The sequence below is a fragment of the Henckelia pumila genome, chromosome 4 (assembly GCF_033568475.1).
Source record: "Henckelia pumila isolate YLH828 chromosome 4, ASM3356847v2, whole genome shotgun sequence".
NCBI classification, from domain to species: Eukaryota; Viridiplantae; Streptophyta; class Magnoliopsida; order Lamiales; family Gesneriaceae; genus Henckelia; species Henckelia pumila.
In genome coordinates, this window is record NC_133123.1 from 69,192,023 (window position 1) to 69,215,203 (window position 23,181).

General features: G+C 34.5%; 3 protein-coding genes across 4 annotated transcripts; all 3 read right to left on the reverse strand.

Annotated features, from left to right (window-relative positions):
• Window positions 1-226: 226 nt before the first annotated feature.
• LOC140864619 (protein CHROMATIN REMODELING 25) lies at window positions 227-8,904 on the reverse strand. Of its 2 annotated transcripts, none has more exons than XM_073268903.1 (21): window positions 8,629-8,904; window positions 7,581-7,958; window positions 6,958-7,044; window positions 6,600-6,840; window positions 6,412-6,537; window positions 6,254-6,310; window positions 6,091-6,177; window positions 5,905-6,000; window positions 5,664-5,714; window positions 4,876-4,950; window positions 4,656-4,742; window positions 3,604-3,674; window positions 3,395-3,527; window positions 2,400-2,519; window positions 2,201-2,314; window positions 1,997-2,080; window positions 1,861-1,932; window positions 1,717-1,775; window positions 1,082-1,238; window positions 915-1,013; window positions 227-837 (listed from the first exon to the last, which is right to left on the reverse strand). In XM_073268903.1, the coding sequence occupies exons 1-21, from the start codon at window positions 8,808-8,810 to the stop codon at window positions 472-474; spliced, it is 2,742 nt and encodes a 913-aa protein (XP_073125004.1). In that variant the 5' UTR covers window positions 8,811-8,904; the 3' UTR covers window positions 227-471. The 2 variants fall into 2 exon arrangements, with proteins under 2 accessions (XP_073125004.1, XP_073125003.1); XM_073268902.1 differs by having other exon boundaries at window positions 3,604-3,695.
• Window positions 8,905-13,398: 4,494 nt separating this feature from the next.
• LOC140866434 (ceramide synthase LOH2-like) lies at window positions 13,399-17,852 on the reverse strand. The gene is made up of 6 exons (XM_073271420.1): window positions 17,487-17,852; window positions 16,334-16,542; window positions 15,681-15,836; window positions 14,515-14,700; window positions 14,094-14,272; window positions 13,399-13,682 (listed from the first exon to the last, which is right to left on the reverse strand). The coding sequence occupies exons 1-6, from the start codon at window positions 17,601-17,603 to the stop codon at window positions 13,663-13,665; spliced, it is 867 nt and encodes a 288-aa protein (XP_073127521.1). The 5' UTR covers window positions 17,604-17,852; the 3' UTR covers window positions 13,399-13,662.
• A 1,744-nt stretch (window positions 17,853-19,596) lies between these two features.
• On the reverse strand, window positions 19,597-22,175 carry LOC140863900 (ferredoxin--nitrite reductase, chloroplastic). Its single transcript, XM_073267674.1, has 4 exons — window positions 21,664-22,175; window positions 20,888-21,242; window positions 20,520-20,808; window positions 19,597-20,440 (listed from the first exon to the last, which is right to left on the reverse strand). Exons 1-4 carry the CDS (start codon window positions 22,043-22,045, stop codon window positions 19,700-19,702), a joined length of 1,767 nt encoding a protein of 588 aa, XP_073123775.1. The 5' UTR covers window positions 22,046-22,175; the 3' UTR covers window positions 19,597-19,699.
• Window positions 22,176-23,181: the final 1,006 nt, after the last annotated feature.

Below are 23,181 nucleotides of genomic sequence, written 5' to 3' on the forward strand. Positions count from 1 at the left end.
CTTAATTGATCTTTTATTAAACTAGAAGCATCACCGATTAGTTTCAGCTGGCAGCGAACTTAAACTAGAAGCAAACTCACAACGCAATTCAAGATTAAACATGGTAATGTTTTGAGAAAACAAGTTTCATTTTCTTGTGTATGCGTATAAATAATTTTTTTAAAAAAAACAAAAACATATTCATTTTCACCCAATAACAATTTTTCTTTTACAATATCACGAAATAACAAACATCACAAACAAGTATTTACAAAATGAAATTCTCTATAGTATTCGAAAAGTAAATTTTGCTGGTCGCAACCAGAACCCGATTATTGGGCATCCATTAATATGGCTTCTCTAATACTATATGTGATGTAGTCTCATAAGCTTCTTCATTTCTTGAAGAAACATGACAGTAAAGACCAATATGTCCTCATCTCACAGGCATTTGAAGATTATGAATATATGGTCAAAATTATCCAAAAATATCTACTCAAAATCGTCATCATCGTCATCTATCAAGTTTGCAGGGGATACTCGTTTTGAATATATTTGATTATCACAGGAAATTTTAGGCGGCAGACTGACCCGGGTTCTACCTTCTAAAGTTCTCATTAACTTTGAACATGGCTTTTGCAGAGGGTTCAAATTAAAGGAGTTAACCTCAGCACTTCTGCTAGGAGTGAACAATGGCAACGGTTTGTCGTGTTTATATGATGATATTGTTCGATGAGGGAAGGCTTTTCTCGGATTGGTCTGGTTAGTGTGTTCATCTGCCTCCGTTGCCTTTGATCGAACGGTTGATTCAATTGGGACAAGTTTCCCATCTACTTGATTTGTAAATACAAATGAGACCTGCAAAATGTACTTTCAAATGTCAATTCCTTGAAATGGAAATCAAGTGATCAAATAAGTTACCACAAAATTCTCACCTCGTCGCCAGCTGAAGCCTGGAATATACAATCAGGTACAGATGATGGAAGATGATGATGCCCCCATTGAGCTAAATCCTCCTCTTTTGGAGTTCCAACCTTGAGATAGAATATTTTGTGAATAAAAGAGCATAAGTTACCCCTAAAAACCCGATGCCATTGCGTACCTGTTTCTCATGATTTTTCAAATTATGCAAGCACCCGGCAACGCTTGCAAATCCCCCTATATCATCGTCCTCAGGCTGACCGCCATCATTTGAATAATCAAACTCTATCTCATTTTGTTTGCAACGGTAGCAACACATATTTTCATGAATCTCCGAGCTATGTAGGTGTAGCATAAGTTGGAGGGAACGAACGTCTCATCAATATAAATTATAGGAAAGATGATTGCTTTATTCAGCGCTTAAAAAAATAAAACAAGAAACAAAAGAAATGTTTATTGTGTGCTTGGTTTTTCTTGAAGGTTAAAACAGTTTGCGTCATCGCCTCTAAATGTTCTCCCATATAACTTATGTACCAAAGATGACATTCATAAACCAGTAAAGGATTATTCTCTTGACGCAAGATAGGAGGTACCAGTTGAGACGAACTCTTGCAGGTCTATCATTCTGCTTTATTTTGTATTGTTTAAATTTTCATTTAACTTCATAAATTATACTCCAAGAGATATATAATATTCATGAAATCAGAATGGTACCCAGATGAATATCGAGAAAGAAGAATGCTATGCCTATCCCACACGAATTCAATAAGCATCATGTCTAACTTTTTCATCAACATAACTTAAAAAGGGACAAACCTCACACTCCCCTGAAAGGTGAACAAGTCGCGTAGATCTTCTGCTGATACTAAATTTCCCTGCGATAAGCCACGCATATCATGGTAAGTAAGAGTAATGACAGATTACATAGAACTTATAATGAAAGCGAACCGCAAAACATGCCTTCTCTGAATCCACATGCTCTTGCTGTATTACTTTCTGAAGCCCTTCTTTCGACATCTGGCGCTGGTATACCTATGAAATATTTTGAATCAATCAAATATGAAAAGGAAAACACAGAGAATTTGCTGCATCAAACCTTCTCTTCTATGGTTCCGGCACTTAAAAATCTATAAATGTAGACTCTCTTCTTCTGCCCATCCCTCCAGACCCTTGCTGCAGCCTGCAAGATTTAGAGAATTGAAGAATAAAGCTCGTCTACATGATAGTAATATCTCTATAATCAATACAGGCGGGAGATGAATAATGAATTAATGATCCTCAGAATAAAATGGCTGATTACCTGTTTATCATTGGCAGGATTCCAATCAGGATCAAACAGAACCAACCGGTTTCCACCAATCAAATTAAGACCACAACCTCCAGCTTTGCTACTCAAGAGGAATGCAAACTCATCCTGCAAGCATAGTTTTGTAATCCAACCTTGAAAAAATGCATCCATATCCTTACATGACCAAAACTTTTAAGTTCAATTCAACTACCTTTGATGGATCATTGAAACAATTAACCAGTTTTTGCCTTTTGCTGATTGATGTAGACCCATCGAGCCTTAAAAAAGGATACCTTCTTTCACGGCATAATTGAGCAAAAAGGTCCAATGTCTGCGGGAGGAGAAAACAGAACGAGATTATGCATACCTCAAAGGGTTAACGGACGTAAAATTCGCAGGGAAAAACAATCGTCATAAAAATCATCGAACAGATCTGACAAGCACTCAGAGGTTCATTAATGCACTCAAAATAACAATAGGTTCACGTACATCAAACATTTTATTGCAGAATTTACAATTAACAAGAATTATGACACAAAAACATATCTTCCTGCACTACTAAAACTCGGTATCAGCACAAAACAATGAGCAATGGCTAATGAAGTTCCTCCACAAAACCCACACATCAACCAAAGAGGAAGAAAATTAGGGCTCCTTTATAATTTCCATAATGTTTTATAATCCATTCATCAATTATAACAATGCATCAAAGAGATTGAATAGATCATCTCCATCTGCTCATAATTGTCAAAGAAACAGCACCTAGTCTTTACCACAAGAAGTACACTGTCCAAAATTAAAGATCTTAATGTGGTAGTTGCTTATATGATCTATGGACTATGAAGTATGAAGTGCTAAGAAATGCAAAAGTCATAGGAAGCCTCAGAAAAATATAAACTTAACACAAAATTAAAACTATATGTATCATTCATTGGAGTCTAGATGTTGCTCTCCCCATCAATATCAGACCACCTAGTGGGGATCATTAGCTATCTCTCATAAAAATATAAGCATGTCTAAGAAGGGTTAAAATGAAGATCTCCATTTGCTAGCACCATGACTGATATCTGGTGGAAAAATGAAACTGAAAGATCGGATTTAAGATTTGATGATCCTCACCTGAGAGATGAAGAATAATGCATCAACAAGTTATGTTGACAAAATAAATTACTGAATCAATTAGTTACCAAAGTTGTCATTTGTTACCTGTGTATAATTTGAAACTAGAACAATTCTATCATCTGTTCTTTGACGGAGTTGAGCAAGTAATCGAGCTAAGACATGCATTTTTCCTGATAGTTCAACCCAAATCCCATCGCCACCTGCCCAGGATCCAGATCTGATAGAAAATGTAGATATACTTTTAAATTTAGTTATTTAGAAAACATTAAATTTGAATAACAGGCAAGATTCACCTTCCAGAGAACAGTTCTGCTGGAAAGAAACGCAGGCAGTCCTCAAACCCTGATGCCCCTGAACTCCCACCCTTTATTGTGTCATATATTAGCTTCAGAATAAATTTTTCTGTAATGAGTGAATGTTTATAAAGACAACAGCATCAAAAGATGCAAACAACAAAAGACAAGGGAAAATGTAATTTAAATTATCAGAGGGAAAAAAAATGAAACCGAGAACTCATGTTTGACAATATTCGACTCATCCACAAGGGTTGAGAGATATAGATGATAAAACTAGAAGGTTCAAAATCTTATTCGGTAATTGGTCCATTCTGTGCAGAAGAAGACAATGCTACTAACATGCAAGGATATATAAAAAACAAGTTCTACAGATCACTGAGTTCCTACATACTTCTGATCGACCATGTCAAGCAAGAAGCATGATTCTCATTTCACAGTGCAACACAATGAAATAAAGAAAAACTCGTTTTACAAGTAACAAATAACAACCGCTGCTCCAAATCAAGATGCCCCTTTTCTTCTATCATTCAAGTTTTCTTGAGATTTTCAGTGTCTGATAACATTTGGTTGATTTGGGGCTATAAACGATTGGATGGTTACAACGATATGTATGTAGTGATCTCCTCCTACTATATCAAATGTTCAATTGTCTCATTTATAAACAGAAACATGTGCAATCCAAAACTAGGAGAGAATAAATATGTTAATGCCCTTCCAGTTTGGCCATCAACACAAGAAAGCGACTGAACTATGCCATTCCTGTATCATGCACTTTTTTACCACAATAGTTTTATATTGCATTGCAATATAAAAGACATGGTAATCAAGAGTTCAGATTTAATTACAGCATCATGTGAAACAAAATGTCCAGAATCCATGTTTCATACACACGGTCAGATTAGTGCAGCAAGCAACTAATATATCAACAAATTCTGTTATGCGAGAGACCCTTCAGCCCAACAATGATTTTGCCCATTCCGGTCCATGAAAAGAGATTAAGTTCAAAAAATTACAAATCACAAAAATACCACCTTCCAATAACAGTATACCTTTGGGTGATTGCATAACTTCTTGAGAGCTGTTATATAAGCTAAGATCTTTGATCGTTTTGTGTCTTCTGAAATTGCTCTTTTGACCTATACTTAAAGTTTGGAATGTTAGAATTCAAAGGAAAAAAAATGGAATGTTTGAATTCTCTCATTGTTAAGAAGAACCAGAAGCTTAAGCAAACTGGCAAGTGCAACCATACAGAAGGAAAATGAAGATTACATTTTTTGAATGTATAAAATGGTTGTAGAGATCAGCTTGTAGAGTTGTCAACTTGCAGCACACGACTTCAATCATCTGAAGGAAAAAAGAGATATTTTGAATTATCATCATACCATCGCAACAGGATGAAGATTTTTACTTCTAAAAGAGATTTTCAGCACACCAACGCAAAATGCTTTTTATGGAATATACTGAACTTATTGCCAGAACTAAATTTGGGAACTGAATAGGTCCTCAATTTCGCGTAAATTGTAAGTAAAAAAAGTGGTCATAGAGTAGTCTCCATTAGATCCTGGGGGAAGGTGAGATTCGATTGAGCCGATTAGGTAAGTAAAGGGTATGCATTCTAGTCATTAATGTGGTACTAAATAAAGAGAATAACCCATGCATTAGTGAATGAAATCAGCTGGATTTGTCTCAACAACAATCAAGTTCAGAAATCACATACAAAAAACAGAACTTCCGACGCTAACATGTAATACACCATACACCTTCCAGAAAGAGTGTAGAGTAAATGGAAATAGTTCGATAAAACAAAATATTATTTCCAGACTGAGAAAAAGGAAGAGAGAGAATTAGAAAAAACATCTGTAAACCCTGATAAGTGTTAGTCATCTAGCAGACCCATCACAGAAATAATTCAAAATTTTTTCAAAGGAAATAAAGAGTTAAGCAATGAGTGCCTTTGGCTTCCCATAGTTGAACTGCAGTAAGAGATGAAAAATGTATGTGGTTCCATTAATAAACAACACAGTTGCTAAAGAGATTTGATGATACAACTGAAATACCTTTGGGGGTAAGTGGTTAGATAGAAGAGAATTAGTCCTCCGGAGTATAAACTGAAAACCAAGCAGTGAACATTTGTGAGATATTAAAGCCATAATATTGTATATCATGTCAGTAGAAACTCATTTCCAGTTCTGGCACTGAGATATCGCAAACAAAGAGAGAATATGAAAACTTGAACCAGATGTGTTTCAAAGCTGAAGTCATACAGATTAGCATCAAATCATTCCGAGATGTAGTTACCTGATTTACTTTGGCACTTAACTCTGCAGATCTCTCTGAACCAAGCCTTTTCTCTTCTTCAGTAGCTGTGGGCTCTCTACCAGACACAATTGGCATCTTCAGGCGGTACGCAGAAAACCCAATATTATGAACAAAACATGAAAGGGAATCTTCCTCAATTAAATTCCAGACACCCTGCATACTTACCTCATAATAACGTCGAAAGTGTGCAGCATCACCCAAGACCCCGGGATTTGCGAAATTAACCATGGCATAGAACTCCTCAAGATCATTCTGAGTTTGGATAATAGGAAAAAGAACAATTTACCCCCAAAAAAAAAACAGAGAAATATGATATATTTTTCCTCACCTGTATCGGAGTCCCTGACAAAAGAATGCGACGTTTGCAGGATAAAGCCGCTAATGCCTGGTCCAGAAGTTTGCGAAAGTATCCAAATTCGCACGGTTATCATAAACTCATCCCATTAAATTAAAACTACAATCAAATGAGAAAATGATGTATCTTACTCGATTGGTTAGTGTTTGATCATTCTTCAGCCTGTGAGCTTCATCACATATAAGCAGGTCACATGATCCTCTTTGATTGAATTTTGAAGCATGCATTCGAAATGTCTCGTAAGAGACGATCAATACCTGTTAGAAAGCCTGTTGATGTGGTGCTTCTTTCTAATAATTCAGAATGCACCAAAAATTACCTGTAAAGGGTTGAAAGGATTAGTGAAACCATCAATTCCACAGATGACATCTTCTCGAGTACTCTCACATAGAGCAACAAGCTTTACTCGCTCCCCAACCCATTTCTTGATTTCAGCTTCCCAGTTACTCACTAGACTGGTGGGAGTCACAATTATCGTTTTCTTTGCCATTGGTTTCCCGTTGAATCCTTGGCAAAGAAGAGTATAACATAGTGTGATGGACTGTAAAGTTTTCCCTAACCTGCAACGTAACAACGCCAATTATTGGAATATGGAAGACATGCATGAGTATGCGCTAATTAACTGTTCACTTAAAAGCAGGAAATAAAAACATTACAAGAGGTCGCAGAACTTTTACCCCATATCATCAGCTAAGATGCACCCATTTATGTTGGCATCGCTCAAAATACCTGAGACACAATCAAACATGAACTGCACCCCTATTCTGCAAGTGAAAATCAAGTGCATCTTCCGATTAAGTAAAGAATTGAAATCACCAGAACAAATTCCTTGTCAGTGCAATTTGTTAACATGATCTTAAAAAGAATCATAACAGGGAGAGCCATAGACGTAAAAGACATAGTTCACAGTACCCAATAATAAGCATTAAAATCAATATCGTCATAGTATTACTTATCGAATTGAACAAATTCAAAACAGAACTTCAATGAACATGAGATATTTTTAAGAAGATATTGAAGATCGAGAGTCAATATCCCACAGTTGAATGAAAAAGTATCAGTTACAGTACCCAATAATAAGCATTAAAATCAATGTCGTCATAGTATTACCTATCCAATTGAATAAATTCAAAACAGAACTTCAATGAACATGAAATATTTTTAAGAAGATATTGAAGATCGAGAGTCAAGATCCCACAGTTGAATGAAAAAATATCAGTTAACTTTACTAATTCAATAATTTCTAGCTACACATTCTGAAGGTACTAAACAAAAAGTATACAGTAATTTTCAACTATACCTTTGATGGGGGCGGAGATACTTTACAAGGATGGGATCCACCATTATAGACACCGAATCACTGTCTCTGTCATTGGATATCTCGGGATGCCATAACACCAAAGGCTCAATTCCTGGAGGCAATGATGTGCTCTCCTCTAGATCTTCCTTCTCAATAGTTACGGGGATATGGAATTTGTTGGTGATGTTAATCAGGACGGGTCTTGTAGATCCCCATGGCACAAACCTCTTACGAGCCAAAAGCTTGCGTGTCAGCTCTTTGTTGTCAGAGTAACCAGTGGAAGAGGGAGGCTTAAAAGGCATCCGTAAAGAGGCCTCTACATCTTTCACTGAATATATTCTGGGAAATAGAGACTGCCTTTTCACCTCTATGTTCCCGCTGTGAATAACAATGTATGACAAATTCAGGAACCCAGGTCTCCATGGTTATGAAGTAAATCACCCATAACAGTAGTACTTAATACACTCAAACCAGCATGTCGCTAATGTTTCAAAAATCTTTCATAACAAATTTCACTTGTAAGAATGAGTACCTTCATACACACGAACACATATACACACATCCATCTGCAAGATAACCCAAACATGGACAACACTACAGGAATAGTCTCGGTGGCCATCAGGTTTGCCCGCCACCATTCAGGTTGTTCTATTACAATACCGTGAGACACCACATAATATCAAATCAAACAAATTAACATTGTGATTTACAGAAAAACACAACCATTCCACAAATTTTCAGCTCCACTTTTCCACTTTATCTGTCATTATTACAACTTACTGATGCTCTCTCGTAAGAGGGAAAATAACCAAAAATTCCCTTTCCATCCACAAAAGGAACTTACTTGTGAAACGTATTTGTTAACAAAACACAAGAATCAATACTGAATCACATCACGCATACAAAACCTGGATTAATTGTGCATATTGATAAGACCTTATTGAATCCAAAATCACTGAAAAATGAATTCGAACTACAAATATGTAGGCGACGAAGCTAATTAACTGAAACAAATTGAATTTGCTCGTGACATAAGATAACAGCGAACCTTACTAGAGCGGCTACGTTTTGCGACTTCAATTCGCAATCCTGTGAAGGAGATGAACGGACAACGGATTTCTCTTCGTCGTTGGATTGGGAACTGGCTTCGGGTGTGAGACTGTAATCAGATTCAAACTCTGCTGAATCGCTGTGCGAGAGAGATTCACTTTCGAGCTCCATTTCTTTCATCTATGAGTATGAGTTCCCTCTCTCTCTCTCGCCAGCTTTAAATTCACAAAACTTGGCGGCAAAGCTTTATTCGTCTGCTGCCTCCACCCAAATCGAGATTTAAGAGACTAGCCCAATTCGATATTTAAGAAAATAATAATTCAATTCAATGATTTATATTTGCATTTTTTTTCTTCGACAAAATATATTCAAAAATATGTATACCCGACAGTTACAATAATTTTTTTATAAAAAAATCTCAATTAAACAATTGTCAAAATAAATTGGTTCATTACTTCATTGTGTTGATCCCGTCCCACCAAATGCATGGGTTGGATCAATAATTTTCCGACCAACCTAGATAACGAGCTGACCCACCCCGCATGCAAAATGGAGGTTATGACCTATTGTGGGCTAACTCATTTCGGCCAACATAATCTATATTATATACCTATAAAGTATGGATATTGGAGAGTGTTTTCTAATTGTGAATTGACGCATTTAACCTCCCACTAAATTACCCACATTTTTCTCAGCTAACTATTCCCACTAATATAATTACTTGCCATTAAAACATAAAAAATCAATATTCTTTATAAATTTTTCCACCAATATAATTAATTCTTTATAAATTTTCCCACTAATATAATTAATTGTCATTAAAACATAAAAAATCAATATTGTTTATAAATTTTCCCACTAATATAATTAATTCTTTATAAATTTTCCCACTAACATAATTAATTGTCATTAAAACATCAAAAAATCAATATTATTTATAAAATCAACTTTTTATCCACACTTCTATGTTTAAATATATAAAACTTCTATAGTTACATTATATTTTTCATTTATTCAATAGTTAGTAATTTATAATTAGTTATAATGATAACTAATTAGTGGCAATGATAATAAGTTGTCATATGTATATGCCGTGAAAATTTGAGAATTACTTTAAAATAAATTTCATATGAACCGTTGACAAACATTAGAAATAGATAGATTTTTTTTTCCAAATCTAAAAGACATGAGAATTTATATTGCTCCACTTTCAACTTTAATTAATTTCATGGACAAATTAATTAATCGTGTATATTTAATTCCTGTTCATATTAATTATATGTTTATTGCAATCTACGTTACAATTAGCTTGCTATTTTTTATTGTTATGTTATACACACTTCTATATTTAAATATTAATTATTATTAGGTTGACTCACCAACTACTTATCCACATTTTCCTCAACTTAGCATTACCGCTAATTAATTATTATTATAACTAATAACCATCTATAAAATGAAAAAAAAAATTAAAAATCAAACTTAAAAAAAATATATCTATAAAATGAATTAAATAATTAAAAATAAAACTTTAAAAATCAATATGACACAATATGAAGAATTAGATAGCTTTTTTTTGAAATTTAAAAGACATGAGAATTTATATTGCTTTACTTATCAACTTTAATTTCATGGACAAATTAATTAATCGTATATATTTACTTCCTCCTCATATTAATTATATGTTTATTTCAATCTTATTACAATTAGGTTGCTATTTTTGATTGCTATGTTATACACATGATTTATTAATAATTGGCTATGCATGTGAGTTTTTTGTGTTATTTTCGTAGGAGTTTTATTTAATTACATTACATTAATTATTTTTAATAATTTATTAAGTTTATTCAACGGATATAAAATAGCCCCATAAATAACATTATTAATTTAATTCATTATTTAAATTGGAGTTCAAGAAAATTATTAAAAATAGAAATGTAAAGTTGAGTTATATTTATATTTGAGTTTGTAGTCATGTATACTTTTAATTTGAAATTATACTGATCTAATAATACATAATTAACTATGATAAAATGGAAACATTGATAAACAATTAAACGTAAAACTAATGCGATATTTTCAATGTTTATTTTTATTTTTTCTTTTTTATAATTTATTAAATCATTTTAATTTAATTTAAGTTATGTAAATATCTTAACTTAATTTTACTCAATAGAATATAAAGTAAATTTAATTTAGAATTTATTAAATGGAATCTGTAAAATAGCAACATGATTGTAGTTAGAAGAATATCAAATATATATATATATAAATATATATATATATTGTAATCATTATTAAAATTATACAATTTAAAAGTCATGAAAAAATGTGAATACTTTGGTCAATTTTTTTTATTAATATTATAATTTATTGGTAATAAACCAAGTATCATGGTATATTAAAAATATATTAAATTAAATTAATAAAAATATTAGTTCAATATCCAATAGTTTTCACCTAAATAACATTAAGAACAAATAATTATGAACATTTAAAAATAAATTATTTATCTCACCTATATAAATGTGCCAAAGAAATTAACAAGATCGTAGATAATTTAACTTAATGTTATATGTTCAATTTTTTTTATAGACGTTCTTTATATTATATTAAAAAATGCTAGATTTACACCTTATTGTGTACGCCTTAGTTTAGACTCACCTAAAATTTCGCTCATTAAATAAAAAAATACTTATGATAAGAAATAAATATCTCGTTGGTCAAAAAAAATTTGTAATTAATAAGTAAGGCGTAAACCAAGGTTTACACTAAAGTTTACATCTACCGTTACTCTTATATTAATTGGTTACCAACAATATATTTTGATACATATTATATCTCTATCTAAATTATTGATTTATTATGTTTTATTGCTTTTTATTTTATTGTAATGGTGCGTGGATGGAAACATTTTTTTAAAATTTGTTTCAATCCATTTTGTTATATATGTGTTAATGCTCATTATATTATCATTTGCTAATAACACAAGTTTAATAGAATACATTTTTAACTATATATTTATTTTTAATGTATATTATATTTTTGTGTCAACGTGCATCGCACGTTCTTCTTGCTAGCATAACCAAGTCCTCTGCCAAATAGGTAAGTTGAGTTGGAAAATTGTCAGACAGGCTGAGTAGCTTCCGTTTCACACAATGGTGGATTGTGTCAGGTTACAGATCAATTCAATTTTAAATCTTTAATTTGATGTATTATTAATCTATGTATAACTTATCCCAATGAATTTTGCCTTATTTTTGTCATATTATTTATCTATTTATTAATTAATAATTTTACATCAATTAAATCAAATAAATTATAATCTATCCATAAATCAAATAATGTATTAACTATTTTTTCTTATTTGTTTTTAATTTACATTATATTACTTATCTATGGATTACTTATCATATCACTCAAACCAAACGGTACCTTAACTTATAAGTAAAATCAAATATGTCATATCCCTGAGTATTTGCTTAAGAACATATTTCAACATATATATATTATCATTATAAGTAGGACTCTTGTCAGTGATTTTCGGATATTTGTTTGTGAAATAAATCGAATCGATCCACATATGGAATGAAACATAATGTAGTATAAAAAAATTGATATTTTTTCATATGTAGAATAGAATATAACACACCCATCTCACAAAAATAAACAATAAGACTAACTCACGGTAATTTCTACGTATTATATACCCACAATTAATTGAAATTACAACATTTATTTTTCTTAAAAAAATCTATTATCTAATGTTATACTCACTTTACTTCAGTCACTTGATTTGAAAATATTAAAATGTTTTTATTTGAAAATATCAACAAAAATGTAAATTATTATGAATTTATCATACATGAGCGGGTTTCTATATAAGATATCTACGAAACAGATAAACTCGTCTATATTCATAGCAAAAAGTAATGATTTTGACATTAAAAAAATATTTTTTATGAGTCGATCCAAATATATATTTCATAAAATTAACCCGAGAGAAGTCTCATAAGAGTAATCACATGATTTACAAAGTTTAAATATTTTGTCATTTTTACCTTCATGTATTTTTCAATATTATAGGGTATTGATTGATAGAAATCGCACATTCTTGAATTTTAATAACTTAATTTCACTGAAATTCTTATGAGACAATCCACGAAAAATAGTTACTTTTTGTTAAAAAAAAACATTATTTTTCACGATATATATCAATTGAATCGACCTATCAGAGTGATCTCACAAGAGATCGATCTATTGATAATTTTTAGATAATTTGTTTCAGGCATGGATAACTAGTGATAAACTTGATTTAAAAAGATGACAATAAATAAATTTACTATGTTAGTTACGCTAGACTGTATGACTTATGAGTAACTTCTACATAATAAATATAGTATAAAATCTGACGACATCAACCAAAATACTGAAATAGGAAAAATGAGAAAATTCCAACGGTTTAATGTACAAATTTTAAGAAGAAATCATTTTCTCAGTACCTGATTCATTCATATATTTCTGGTGCCAAGTAAATTCTCACTACATAAGACCTACACTGAGTGGAAATTTCCTCGCAATATAGAACATGTGATGAATGAATAGCTCAAAATACCCGACCTTATAGCAGATAGATTATAATCTATCTGATGCCAATATCTTATTTGGAACAAAACTTCGAGATCGAAATCCAATTATAACAAATCATCTCCCTAGATTCAAAAAAAAAAAAAAAAAAAACATCCGGCCTTGTAGCAACGAAGTGTTGAATGAATGGATATTCCATCAAAGCTAAAAATCAAGGTAACCCCAAATTTTGACAAACATTGGACTAAAAAAACATCGTACACTTGAAAACTGAAACACTAGGAAGTGCTACCCTATGTAATGATACAAGGAATTGAATATCCAAATACACATGATGGGGATAGTTTACTGATTTGATTTAACCAATAAATCATAAGAACTAAACTGCAAGATCTGCAGCAAATTTTACCGAGCAGACACATTTGTCTTAGAGCCTGATTTCCAACTAGTCCTCATCTTCTGAATCTGTGCAAGGATATCCCATTCTTAGTAGATGTTAATGGATAATCTTTATCTAAAGAACAAACAAGAACTCATGGCTACACACTTAGAATCAAGGAAGAATAAAGATATATGAACAGTTTCCAACAGTCAAAAGCATCGAGTGTGACTGAAACGCGAGACCTAAGTCATGAAACTCTAAAGATACACGAAGGATCGATCCAACAGAGCGACAAAAATCATCGTCTGTGAACGGGAACTGCTTGCGCCAAAAACGAACCAACATTTTAACAGGTTTCTGGGGTCAAATTTTAGTTTATCCAAATAACAAGATTTGAAAATTCACAAGCATAGAGACTCAGGGAAAACTCACATGCGATTTGCAGGAGAGTGAATGATAAATATGTGTTTGAATCAACTTCCTGTAATTCTTACCTGATCGTACATCTTCCCCGACTTTTCCTTTATTTTTCAGCTGTCGAGTGATCATTGACCAAATGAGGATCCACCAGTAAATGTGAAAAACAAGCAGGGTCAATAACATTGTATTGAAGACGTAGTATATCATCACCATGTAAGGCTCCGGTAGTCTCAAGAATTCGCAGGAATGGTAGCTGAGGAATGGCAACCAAAAATCGATAAGAGGAAAGAGGCATGGACTTATCAAGCAAAGGCCAACAGTAGCCCTATCCAAATTAGAAAAACTCAAATATCACATATAATTTTTCCTAAAAATTATAAATTTCAACTCCATCCTACGATTCACGGAGACCTATGCCATCAAAATACAATTCCTTCAATAGAAGAGACCAACTCATCATTAAGAAGCAATCTCCCTAAGAATTTAATTATCAACCTTGATGATCTTATGACCCAAAATGGAAAGATGATGAGCCTCAGTACAAGCCACGACAAGGCAAAAAAACCAAAGCATATGCTAGCTCCAAGATCGGTCTCGGAATACTTAAAAACTTTAGCAGCTTCAAGGAATACATCACTGGCATCATGCAGAGCCAGAATGACTGCTCCTATCCGAAAGAACCTGTGACAGTGCAAATCAAATTAGTCAGCATTGTCCTTTTAAGAATAAATCATCAGCATGTGTAGCTCCATGTATATCTGTGTCGTTATCTAATACAGTAGTTTTTTTTTTTTTTTTTTGTACATTTTACCTGTGATATCCAAAATAACGCTCCATTCAGGTATCCAGGCACTAATTTATCGCTTGATTGTCGTTAGCTGTTTCATGTTTAAAAGTATAGGGATAAATATATCAAGGCTATGTTTGGACAAATACTTATAAATATTTTTATAAAAATGTTTTTTAAAAAAACTTTTATAAAATGTTTTAAAAGTTATTTTAAGAATAAATATAAAAAAAGTTGTTTTAAGAATAAGTCTGAGTTTGGACAACTACTCCACAAAAATGTTTTTAGAGTTATCATTGCATTCAATTTTAAAAATATCAAAAAACACGTCTTAGTGGCTCTTAAAAAACTATACTAGGACAACAGTTTTTTAAAAATATTTTTCAAAAATGTTTAAAAAAATATTGTCCAAGCACGTACTTCAAGTTTTTTCACTTATAAAATACTAAAAAAATTTTTAAAGTATTTGTCCAAACGGAGTCCAATACAACCAAACATAACTTTAATATCCTAATATATATAATTAAATTAATCTTTTACAGACTCATTCTCATAACTATCTATGTTTTCGTTCAATTATCAAAGTTTGATATTTCTGTGATGTTGATTTGGCATTTTGGCTAATATGTATTGATAGTGATTCCAATTTCCAGAGATCAAGATTTCCACATCACTGATTTAGATAATATATATATAAGGCTAGTACAAAATAAGTATCACTAGCATAAAATCATAAAGATCACAACAAAATTCCCAAAAAAATACTGTTATCATCTCTGATTAGTTGGTTATTGTTGCAGGCCTTCTATTGGAAACTAAGAAACCTATTTCAGGACTTCAGCAATCATAGGAAGCGGATTAAGAAAAAAGATACCTCGTGATGTATGAATAAGCTATCAGGATCACAGTGACGACATGATGAGACATCATGACAAAGAAATCCTTCCGGCGTGTTTCCCAAGTAAGGAGGGCAGCAATACTATAGATATAGAATCCGCACTGGCACATGTAAATAAGTTTCAGGGAACGCCTGGAACAATCAATCCAACATTAATCAAAATGCAATGGACATTGCTATTGATAGCTTATAGCTTCCATAGCTGAAGGCATACAATCATGACATTAATGCAATCCAATGGAGATTATTTATAGCAATGACAAGGAAGGTTTTCCTAAGAAATAACTACGCATGCATCAGAAGAGTATTTGTACACACGGTCACGGACTGACAAACAAGTTGTTTTATCAGCAGGACTCCACTTCAGTTATTCGAGAGTAAACACAAACACACACACATGCAATTGAATCACATAAAATTAACAGAAAATACAGATATATGGTAATACAACACCACTGGAGAGATACATGGTTTTGCGATCAAGCAGATATCATACAAAAAAACCTATTAAAAAGCATGAAGACATTTGAAAGACAGAAAATTTCTCCTTCCTATCACAGTATCACTCAAAAATCAAATGAAATGCATACTGATTGCTACAGTATCCATGATGAAACAATAACACTTACTTCAGCTCTTGATCAGGCCAGTCTCTAAAGTACCCCCTCGCGTCGCTGAACCAGGATTCATGATAGGTACTTGACAAAATACAAAACTCGACGGTGGCATAATAGGTTAGTTTCCACATTGACTCTGAACATTTCCCTATTTTAGCCTTTGCAGCATCATTTAATTTTAGCATGGGGGATCCTCTACTCAACAACCAGAACGCGAGCCACTGAAATAGATGAATCATTCAAGAACCAGAAATTTTTTGTCAATGAACAGTTATATCAACAGCGTGAAGAATTATCTGTGACTACTGGAATCAGTCCTATTCAGATTGTATGATCCTAGAATGCTAACAGCAATGCCATTGGTACCCAAATTTGACATGTATCCACCTTGGGCATACAAGTAGATTAAGGACAACCGAGGCAAATGTTTATTAATCAACATGATATTTTTTCCTCTTTGTCCAAAAAGCTCAGTGCAAACAGCAAATAATACAGGCTAAAAAATATATCGTTATGTACGTATCTTATTAGAGTAGTAACAGATGATACCAGGACTCCTAAAATCACTCAAACCGGAGTTCAGCAGAAAAACAAAATCTTTGAGATGATCAGTAGCAGAGCAAAGCACACAGTCTTCCCAAACTTTTAATGTTTCATAATGCATCCAAGACAAGCTGCAGTGGATGCACTTGATTCATACATCACTCAATCATATCCAGACACCAAGAGTATTTGGAATAGATGCAATAAATTATAATGCCTCAAATTTTCGAACAGGTCCCCATCTCCTATTAATTGTCACTTCCTTAACATTTGTACGCTCGTTTCAAGAATCAAATTGGGATCTTGGAACAACTTAAGATGTGAGAACTGACATTCCAATTTCCATCCAACATGCAACATTTTAGATGACACCGCAACTCTGTTTGTACGGGACAACAGTTATAAAATCTGAATATATCATGGTGCTAACTAGTAACTAGATACTCAAACAGAAAGCCATACAAAATTCGTAAAGAAGCACCCAAAAGCTAATTGCATTGCACCACAAGGACCATAACAATGTACTACGCAAATATCCAAAGACTACGCATATAACTTGAATCGAATGAAAAAAAAAACAGACAAAAGCATGCACCCACTGGAGGAGATCGAGAAATCTTACACGAAAGATGAATCTGTCAAGGAAAAACCTGGCAGCAGCAAATGCAAAAGCGAAATAGATAGCAACGACGAACTGAGAAGCACTGGAGACGCCATTCTGCGCCCAGATCGATTCCATGAAACGATACTCACTTCAAGCAAACCAACAAGTTAACCAATCAATCAAGCAATCAATCATCACAGCATTTTGTTTGAGTACATTCGCTCCTGCACAAATCGAAGCAAAAATATACACACAGCAATGATGCAGAACAGTAGAAATCAAAGCAAGTGAGGATCTTTCGTCGAAATCTTGCCGGGTTGCAGCTGGATTGGCGGATAAGAAAAATTATGGGAAGAGCATCAAGTAATAAATAAGTCGAGTGAGTGAGGGAAAGAGACTCGAGAGTGGAGAGATCTTGAAATATTCCCAGAGTATTTGAATAAACTAATCCTCACAAATCTACCTGTTTTTTGGTCGCTTGTTGCACGTTGGCTTACGTGCTTTTTCAAAAAACAAGTTTCAATTACCGGTCTTGAAAATATCTCAAAAATAAAATTTATGAGCAAATTTCGTATTTTTTATCTATTTTTTTTTCATTCAATGATATAGTTGAACGTTTTTTTAAGACTGAGGGAGTATATACATAATATAAGAATTATTTAATTTTTGGTGTCAGATATCATGTGTAAGATTTTATTTTGTTATAAAAATAAAAATAAGTTTGTTGTAGTTATGGATATTTTGTAAAAAAAAAAAGTCCTGATATATTTCATACATCAATTAATAGTTTATTTGAGCCCAAATATTTAATGATATAGTGGATATGGTATAGATAGCGACGACGAACTTTCAACATTATTATAACTAATTAAATAATAATAATAATAATAATAATAATAAGTAACAAATTTGAAAGCTTCACCCATTTAAACGAAGTAATTATTGGCACACCATTTTATGTTTATATATAACCCAGCCATAAATACCATAAAATCTTACTTCATTCATAAAATGAAGTATGACTGTATATATTATGAGTAATAAAAAGTGGATTGAAAGTGACATTTGTTAGAAATCAGACTTGAACCTAACTCACTTCAAAAGCTAGCTCAAGAGGTGAGGGTTGCCCTTGTCTATATTAAGGGCTCCCAGTACTATATCCTACCAATGTGGGATAATATTTCAACACACCCCCCACACGCCCAGGAATGAACATCTGGAGCGTGGAGATATTAATGGGTGATTTAAACGCCCAGGAATGAACATCTGGAGCTTGAAGATTGGACCTGGGCTCTGATACCATGTTAGAAATGAGACTTGGACCTAACTCACCTCAAAAGCTAGCTCAAGAGGTGAGGGTTGCCCTTGTCTACATTAAGGGCTCCCAGGAATTTTATCCTTCCGATGTGGGACAATATTTCAATACACCCCCTACACGCCCAGGAATGAACATCTGAAGCGTGGAAATATTAACGGGTGGCCTAACTATAGGCAGCCCAATTATGGGCGGTCCAACACACACAGAGGGTCTGAGCTCTGATACCATGTTAGAAATTAAACTTGGACCTAACTCACCTCAAAAGCTAGCTCAAGAGGTGAGGATTGCCCTTGTCTATATTAAGAGCTCCCAGTACTATATCCTACCCATGTGGGATAATATTTCAACAACATTGACCAAAAAATAAGTTTTTGTTTTTGTTTTCATTATGATTGGGGTGGAATGAGAACCAACTAATACATGTTAATGACATAACATTTGTATTATACATTTTATTAAGGTATATAACTGCCTTAAAAAAATGACATATAACTCCAGAGATATTTTTATGTGCATTGGGTAAACTCTTGTATTAAATCAATAGCCTGCAGATCATGTCAGTCGGGTAAACCACATTGGACAAACCTGTGCAACAGACTAACCCAAAAAAATGTTGGTCTTAAGCGGGGAAGAGATTTGATTCATCTCGATCTTAAAACTCAATCTCAATGTTTGAGATATTTGATTTCATTATGCCAAGAGACGGCTAACTTACAAACCATCAATTTACGAATATACATGAAATGTTGGTGTAAAAAAAGACTATTTTTTAGCGGCATATGTTAAATCTTTTGAAAAATAGACTCCGTGTGAGTTAACATATCTTATAAACAAGTAGAAAACAAATAGCACAAGTAAAAGCTATTTCGTTCCTTATTACAAATATCAATCAACAACAGAAGCCCCACTCGAATCAATCTTCACTTTCCTCCCTTTCTCTAGGAACTGCACCAAACCTTTCCACCAACAAATCAACAACCAATGGGACCAAATCATCACAAGGCACACCCTTCTTATAAACGTCTCCTAAATGCGAGTCACTCCCGATCCTCCCTCCGACGAAAACGTCGGCCCCCTCGACCATCTTCCCCTCTCCGTTCCTAGTCATGCATCCCATGAACCCGATATCAGCCACCTGCACTTGCCCGCACGTGTTAGGACAGCCGGTCCAATGCATCCTCACCGGTTTCGTGACAGAGACGAGCCTTTGAACCTCCTCGGTCACCTTCAGTGCACGTGCTTTCGTCTCGATTATGGCTTGCCCGCAAAATTGGTTCCCAGTGCAAGCCACCAAGCCTTTCATAAGCAGGGGTGGCTCAGGGGAGAACCGGTCCCGAAGGAGGGCTTCATTCAGCAGTGCCTCGACTTTGGAGTTCTCTACATTTGGGATTATTATGTTCTGTTCGACCGTGAGGCGGAGTTCACCCGATCCATATACGTCTGCCAGCCGTGCGAGTTCGTCCATGTCGTCGGCTTGGACCCGGCCAACAGGTATGTGTATGCCAACAAAGCTATAGCCTTTTTGCTTCTGAGGGTGGACTCCGAAGTAGTCTCTTCTCTCCCAGTCGCTTCGGACAAGATCCTCGGACGACGCTCTTTCTAAATGCAACCGAGGCATCCTCTTCACAACTTCTTCTCTAAATCCTTCAATCCCCTGTGTTGAGTGGAAGTTCGATATGGTGATTATGAGCTTCTCCTTTACAAAATTGACAAGAAGAGGTAGAATCACTTACAAGTTCGTCAATAAGCCACATCATCCTCGTTCTCTGCCTGTTTCCCCTGAAACCAAGATCGCGAAAAGTTTCGAGTATAGCTTTGCAGATGGGGAGTATATCGTCACCAGGAACCCAAGCATCGAGAGGGATCGCCTCGGCACATCTCTTCGGGCTAAAGAACCCCCCAACGAGAATGTTGAATCCGAATTGGCCATTTTTCGTGGCTGGCATGTAAGCAAGGTCGTTGATGTGCGGATGCTCGTATAGATCGTGCGAGCCTATGACACACACATTCCACTTTCTCGGCCTGCAAAAGTTGCACCAACATAGATTTTAGCCTAGAAATCTTGGCAGATATCATATATCGAATTATGCCACACACTCACAGGTTGGTGAAAGCCGGATTGCCCCGCGAATTAGCAGTGATAAATTGGGAGAGCAGATTGTTGTAAGACCTGGTGTCGACGATTTCGTGTGGATCAATGCCAGCAAGAGGATTCCCGACCGGATTCCTCACATTGTCCATTCCACTCTGCAGACTAGTCAATCCGACGGCTTCGAGCCCTTTAAGAATCTCCGGCACATCCGGCAAAACGACGCCACGAATCTGCCAGTTCTGCCTCGTGGTCACGTCTGCGCAACCATCCTTGCCATATTTCCTGATAACACTCGCCAAATATCGGGTTTGGGCACTTGTTGATACCCCATTTGGGAGCTTGAGTCTCATCATGAACCGCCCATCTGGTCATCGAGAACAGCAAATTCACAGTTCAAGAAACAGGAACATAAGTTTCATTGATTCAGATATTTTCAGGTGAGTTCAACAGATAAATATAGTGATCAAGGACAACAATTACTTCGATTTTCGCGCAAATTAACATGACCGATGAATCTGAATGGATAGAGGCATTGTCAACAGATGCAAAAGAAACAAACTTTGGACCTCCTAAAGATATATTAATCAAACGGGATCAAGAAATAATAACCAAATAATGTCTCCACAAATCATAAGCTTCTATCAAGAATTTCATCTTATCCACAGATTCATAACATGTAAAATTCATTAAAGGGAAACAAAACAAAATCTTGCACACCATTATAATACTTTAATTGAAAACCTTAATCATCCAAGTTTTGCAAACAGTACGGAATCGGAACTTACACTGATGCTTTCTCCTATGAAAGAGACCGAGCCACTTGAGCCTGATATCAATGTCATCCTTGCTGATCTTGGAGTTTTCGATTTCTTCAAGTGGGATTTTAGCAAGCTCTTCAATCCCATTCTCCATGAACAATTTCATCGGCTCCTTCTCAATCTTGGCTTTCTCCTGGGGAGATATCCCTTGCCTGAACTTCTCCTTCAGCACAAAGTACCCATCCCTCTCTTCAACTCTAGGCTCCAACCTCTCGGAACCGATATCCGCCGCCGATGCCGGCGGAGGCACCGTCTGCGGTGGGATGGCATGAAGCTTGATGCTCTTGAACCTAGTAGTATTGCGGTTTGACAGTGAAGTGGCCAAGAATTTGACAGAAAGTGATTCCATAACGTGATGAATATCCAAGAAAAGCAAGACTGTGAATGCAGCTTGTAGAGGCGGCAGCTGCGGCGGCGGCGGCGGTGTGTGGTGGAGGGAGGACGTGGGGAGGTGAGACCATTTTGTAGGATGGGGGCAATGCACCTTAAGAAGTGGTGTGCGTTGGACTCTTGAACATGGCTAAAGGTCATTTTTCTATTCTTAGCTGAAAGTTATTGTTATATTACCGAAATGCCCTCTTGATGGAGAATCGAATAGAAGTGGCTCACGTTTGTTTGATCCGTTGTGCCACGTGTCATTAAGACCATTGTGGGGGTATGATGGACTTTTCACGCCTACTAATTTATTTAGCTACTAATACATTATACACTAATGAAAATATGATTAGGCCGCGTGTAGTAAAATTTATGTTATACAAATCCAACATTTTTATAAATTAATTACACGGGAGAGATATTTTATATGATTTGTTTTAAGAATATAAATCTATAAGATATGTAAGATCCTCGCACAAAAATCTCATTATTATGTTATGTTGATATGAGAAAGGTCGAAATGTTCATCCATTTTTTAAGTTTGAAATGAGATGAATTTATGCTATAATGATATTTAAGCTAGGGATAAGTTCTCAAATTCAGAACGAGAATTTGGTAACAAACTCCTCCTTAGCTAAAGAAAAAATATGTGAGTAATAATGAAAAAAATATTAATACATGATCTTAAATTTTAAAATTGATGAGCATGTAGTGGCGAGTGGGCCTTTTATGGATTATTTAATGTTAAAATAAATGTGAAATAAACCATGTAACAAGTTGTCAATTCAAAGGGGTACGAGATTTGGAAGATAGCGGCTTGTGGTGGTGGTGGCCGGGCAACGGCGCTTAGAGATCAGAAAACTCCATCCGTGTTTCAAATATATATATATATATATATATATATATATATATATATATATATATATAGTTCTTTTATGGTGCCCAACACTATATGTCCACCATGTACAATTCAACTCATCTATTGTATCGGTCAACTCATCAATTGTACATGGTGGGCATGAAGTGGGCATATAGTGTTGAGCACCATAAAAGAACTATATATATATATATATATATATAGTTTCTTTCAAGTGTCCACTTATCATACTC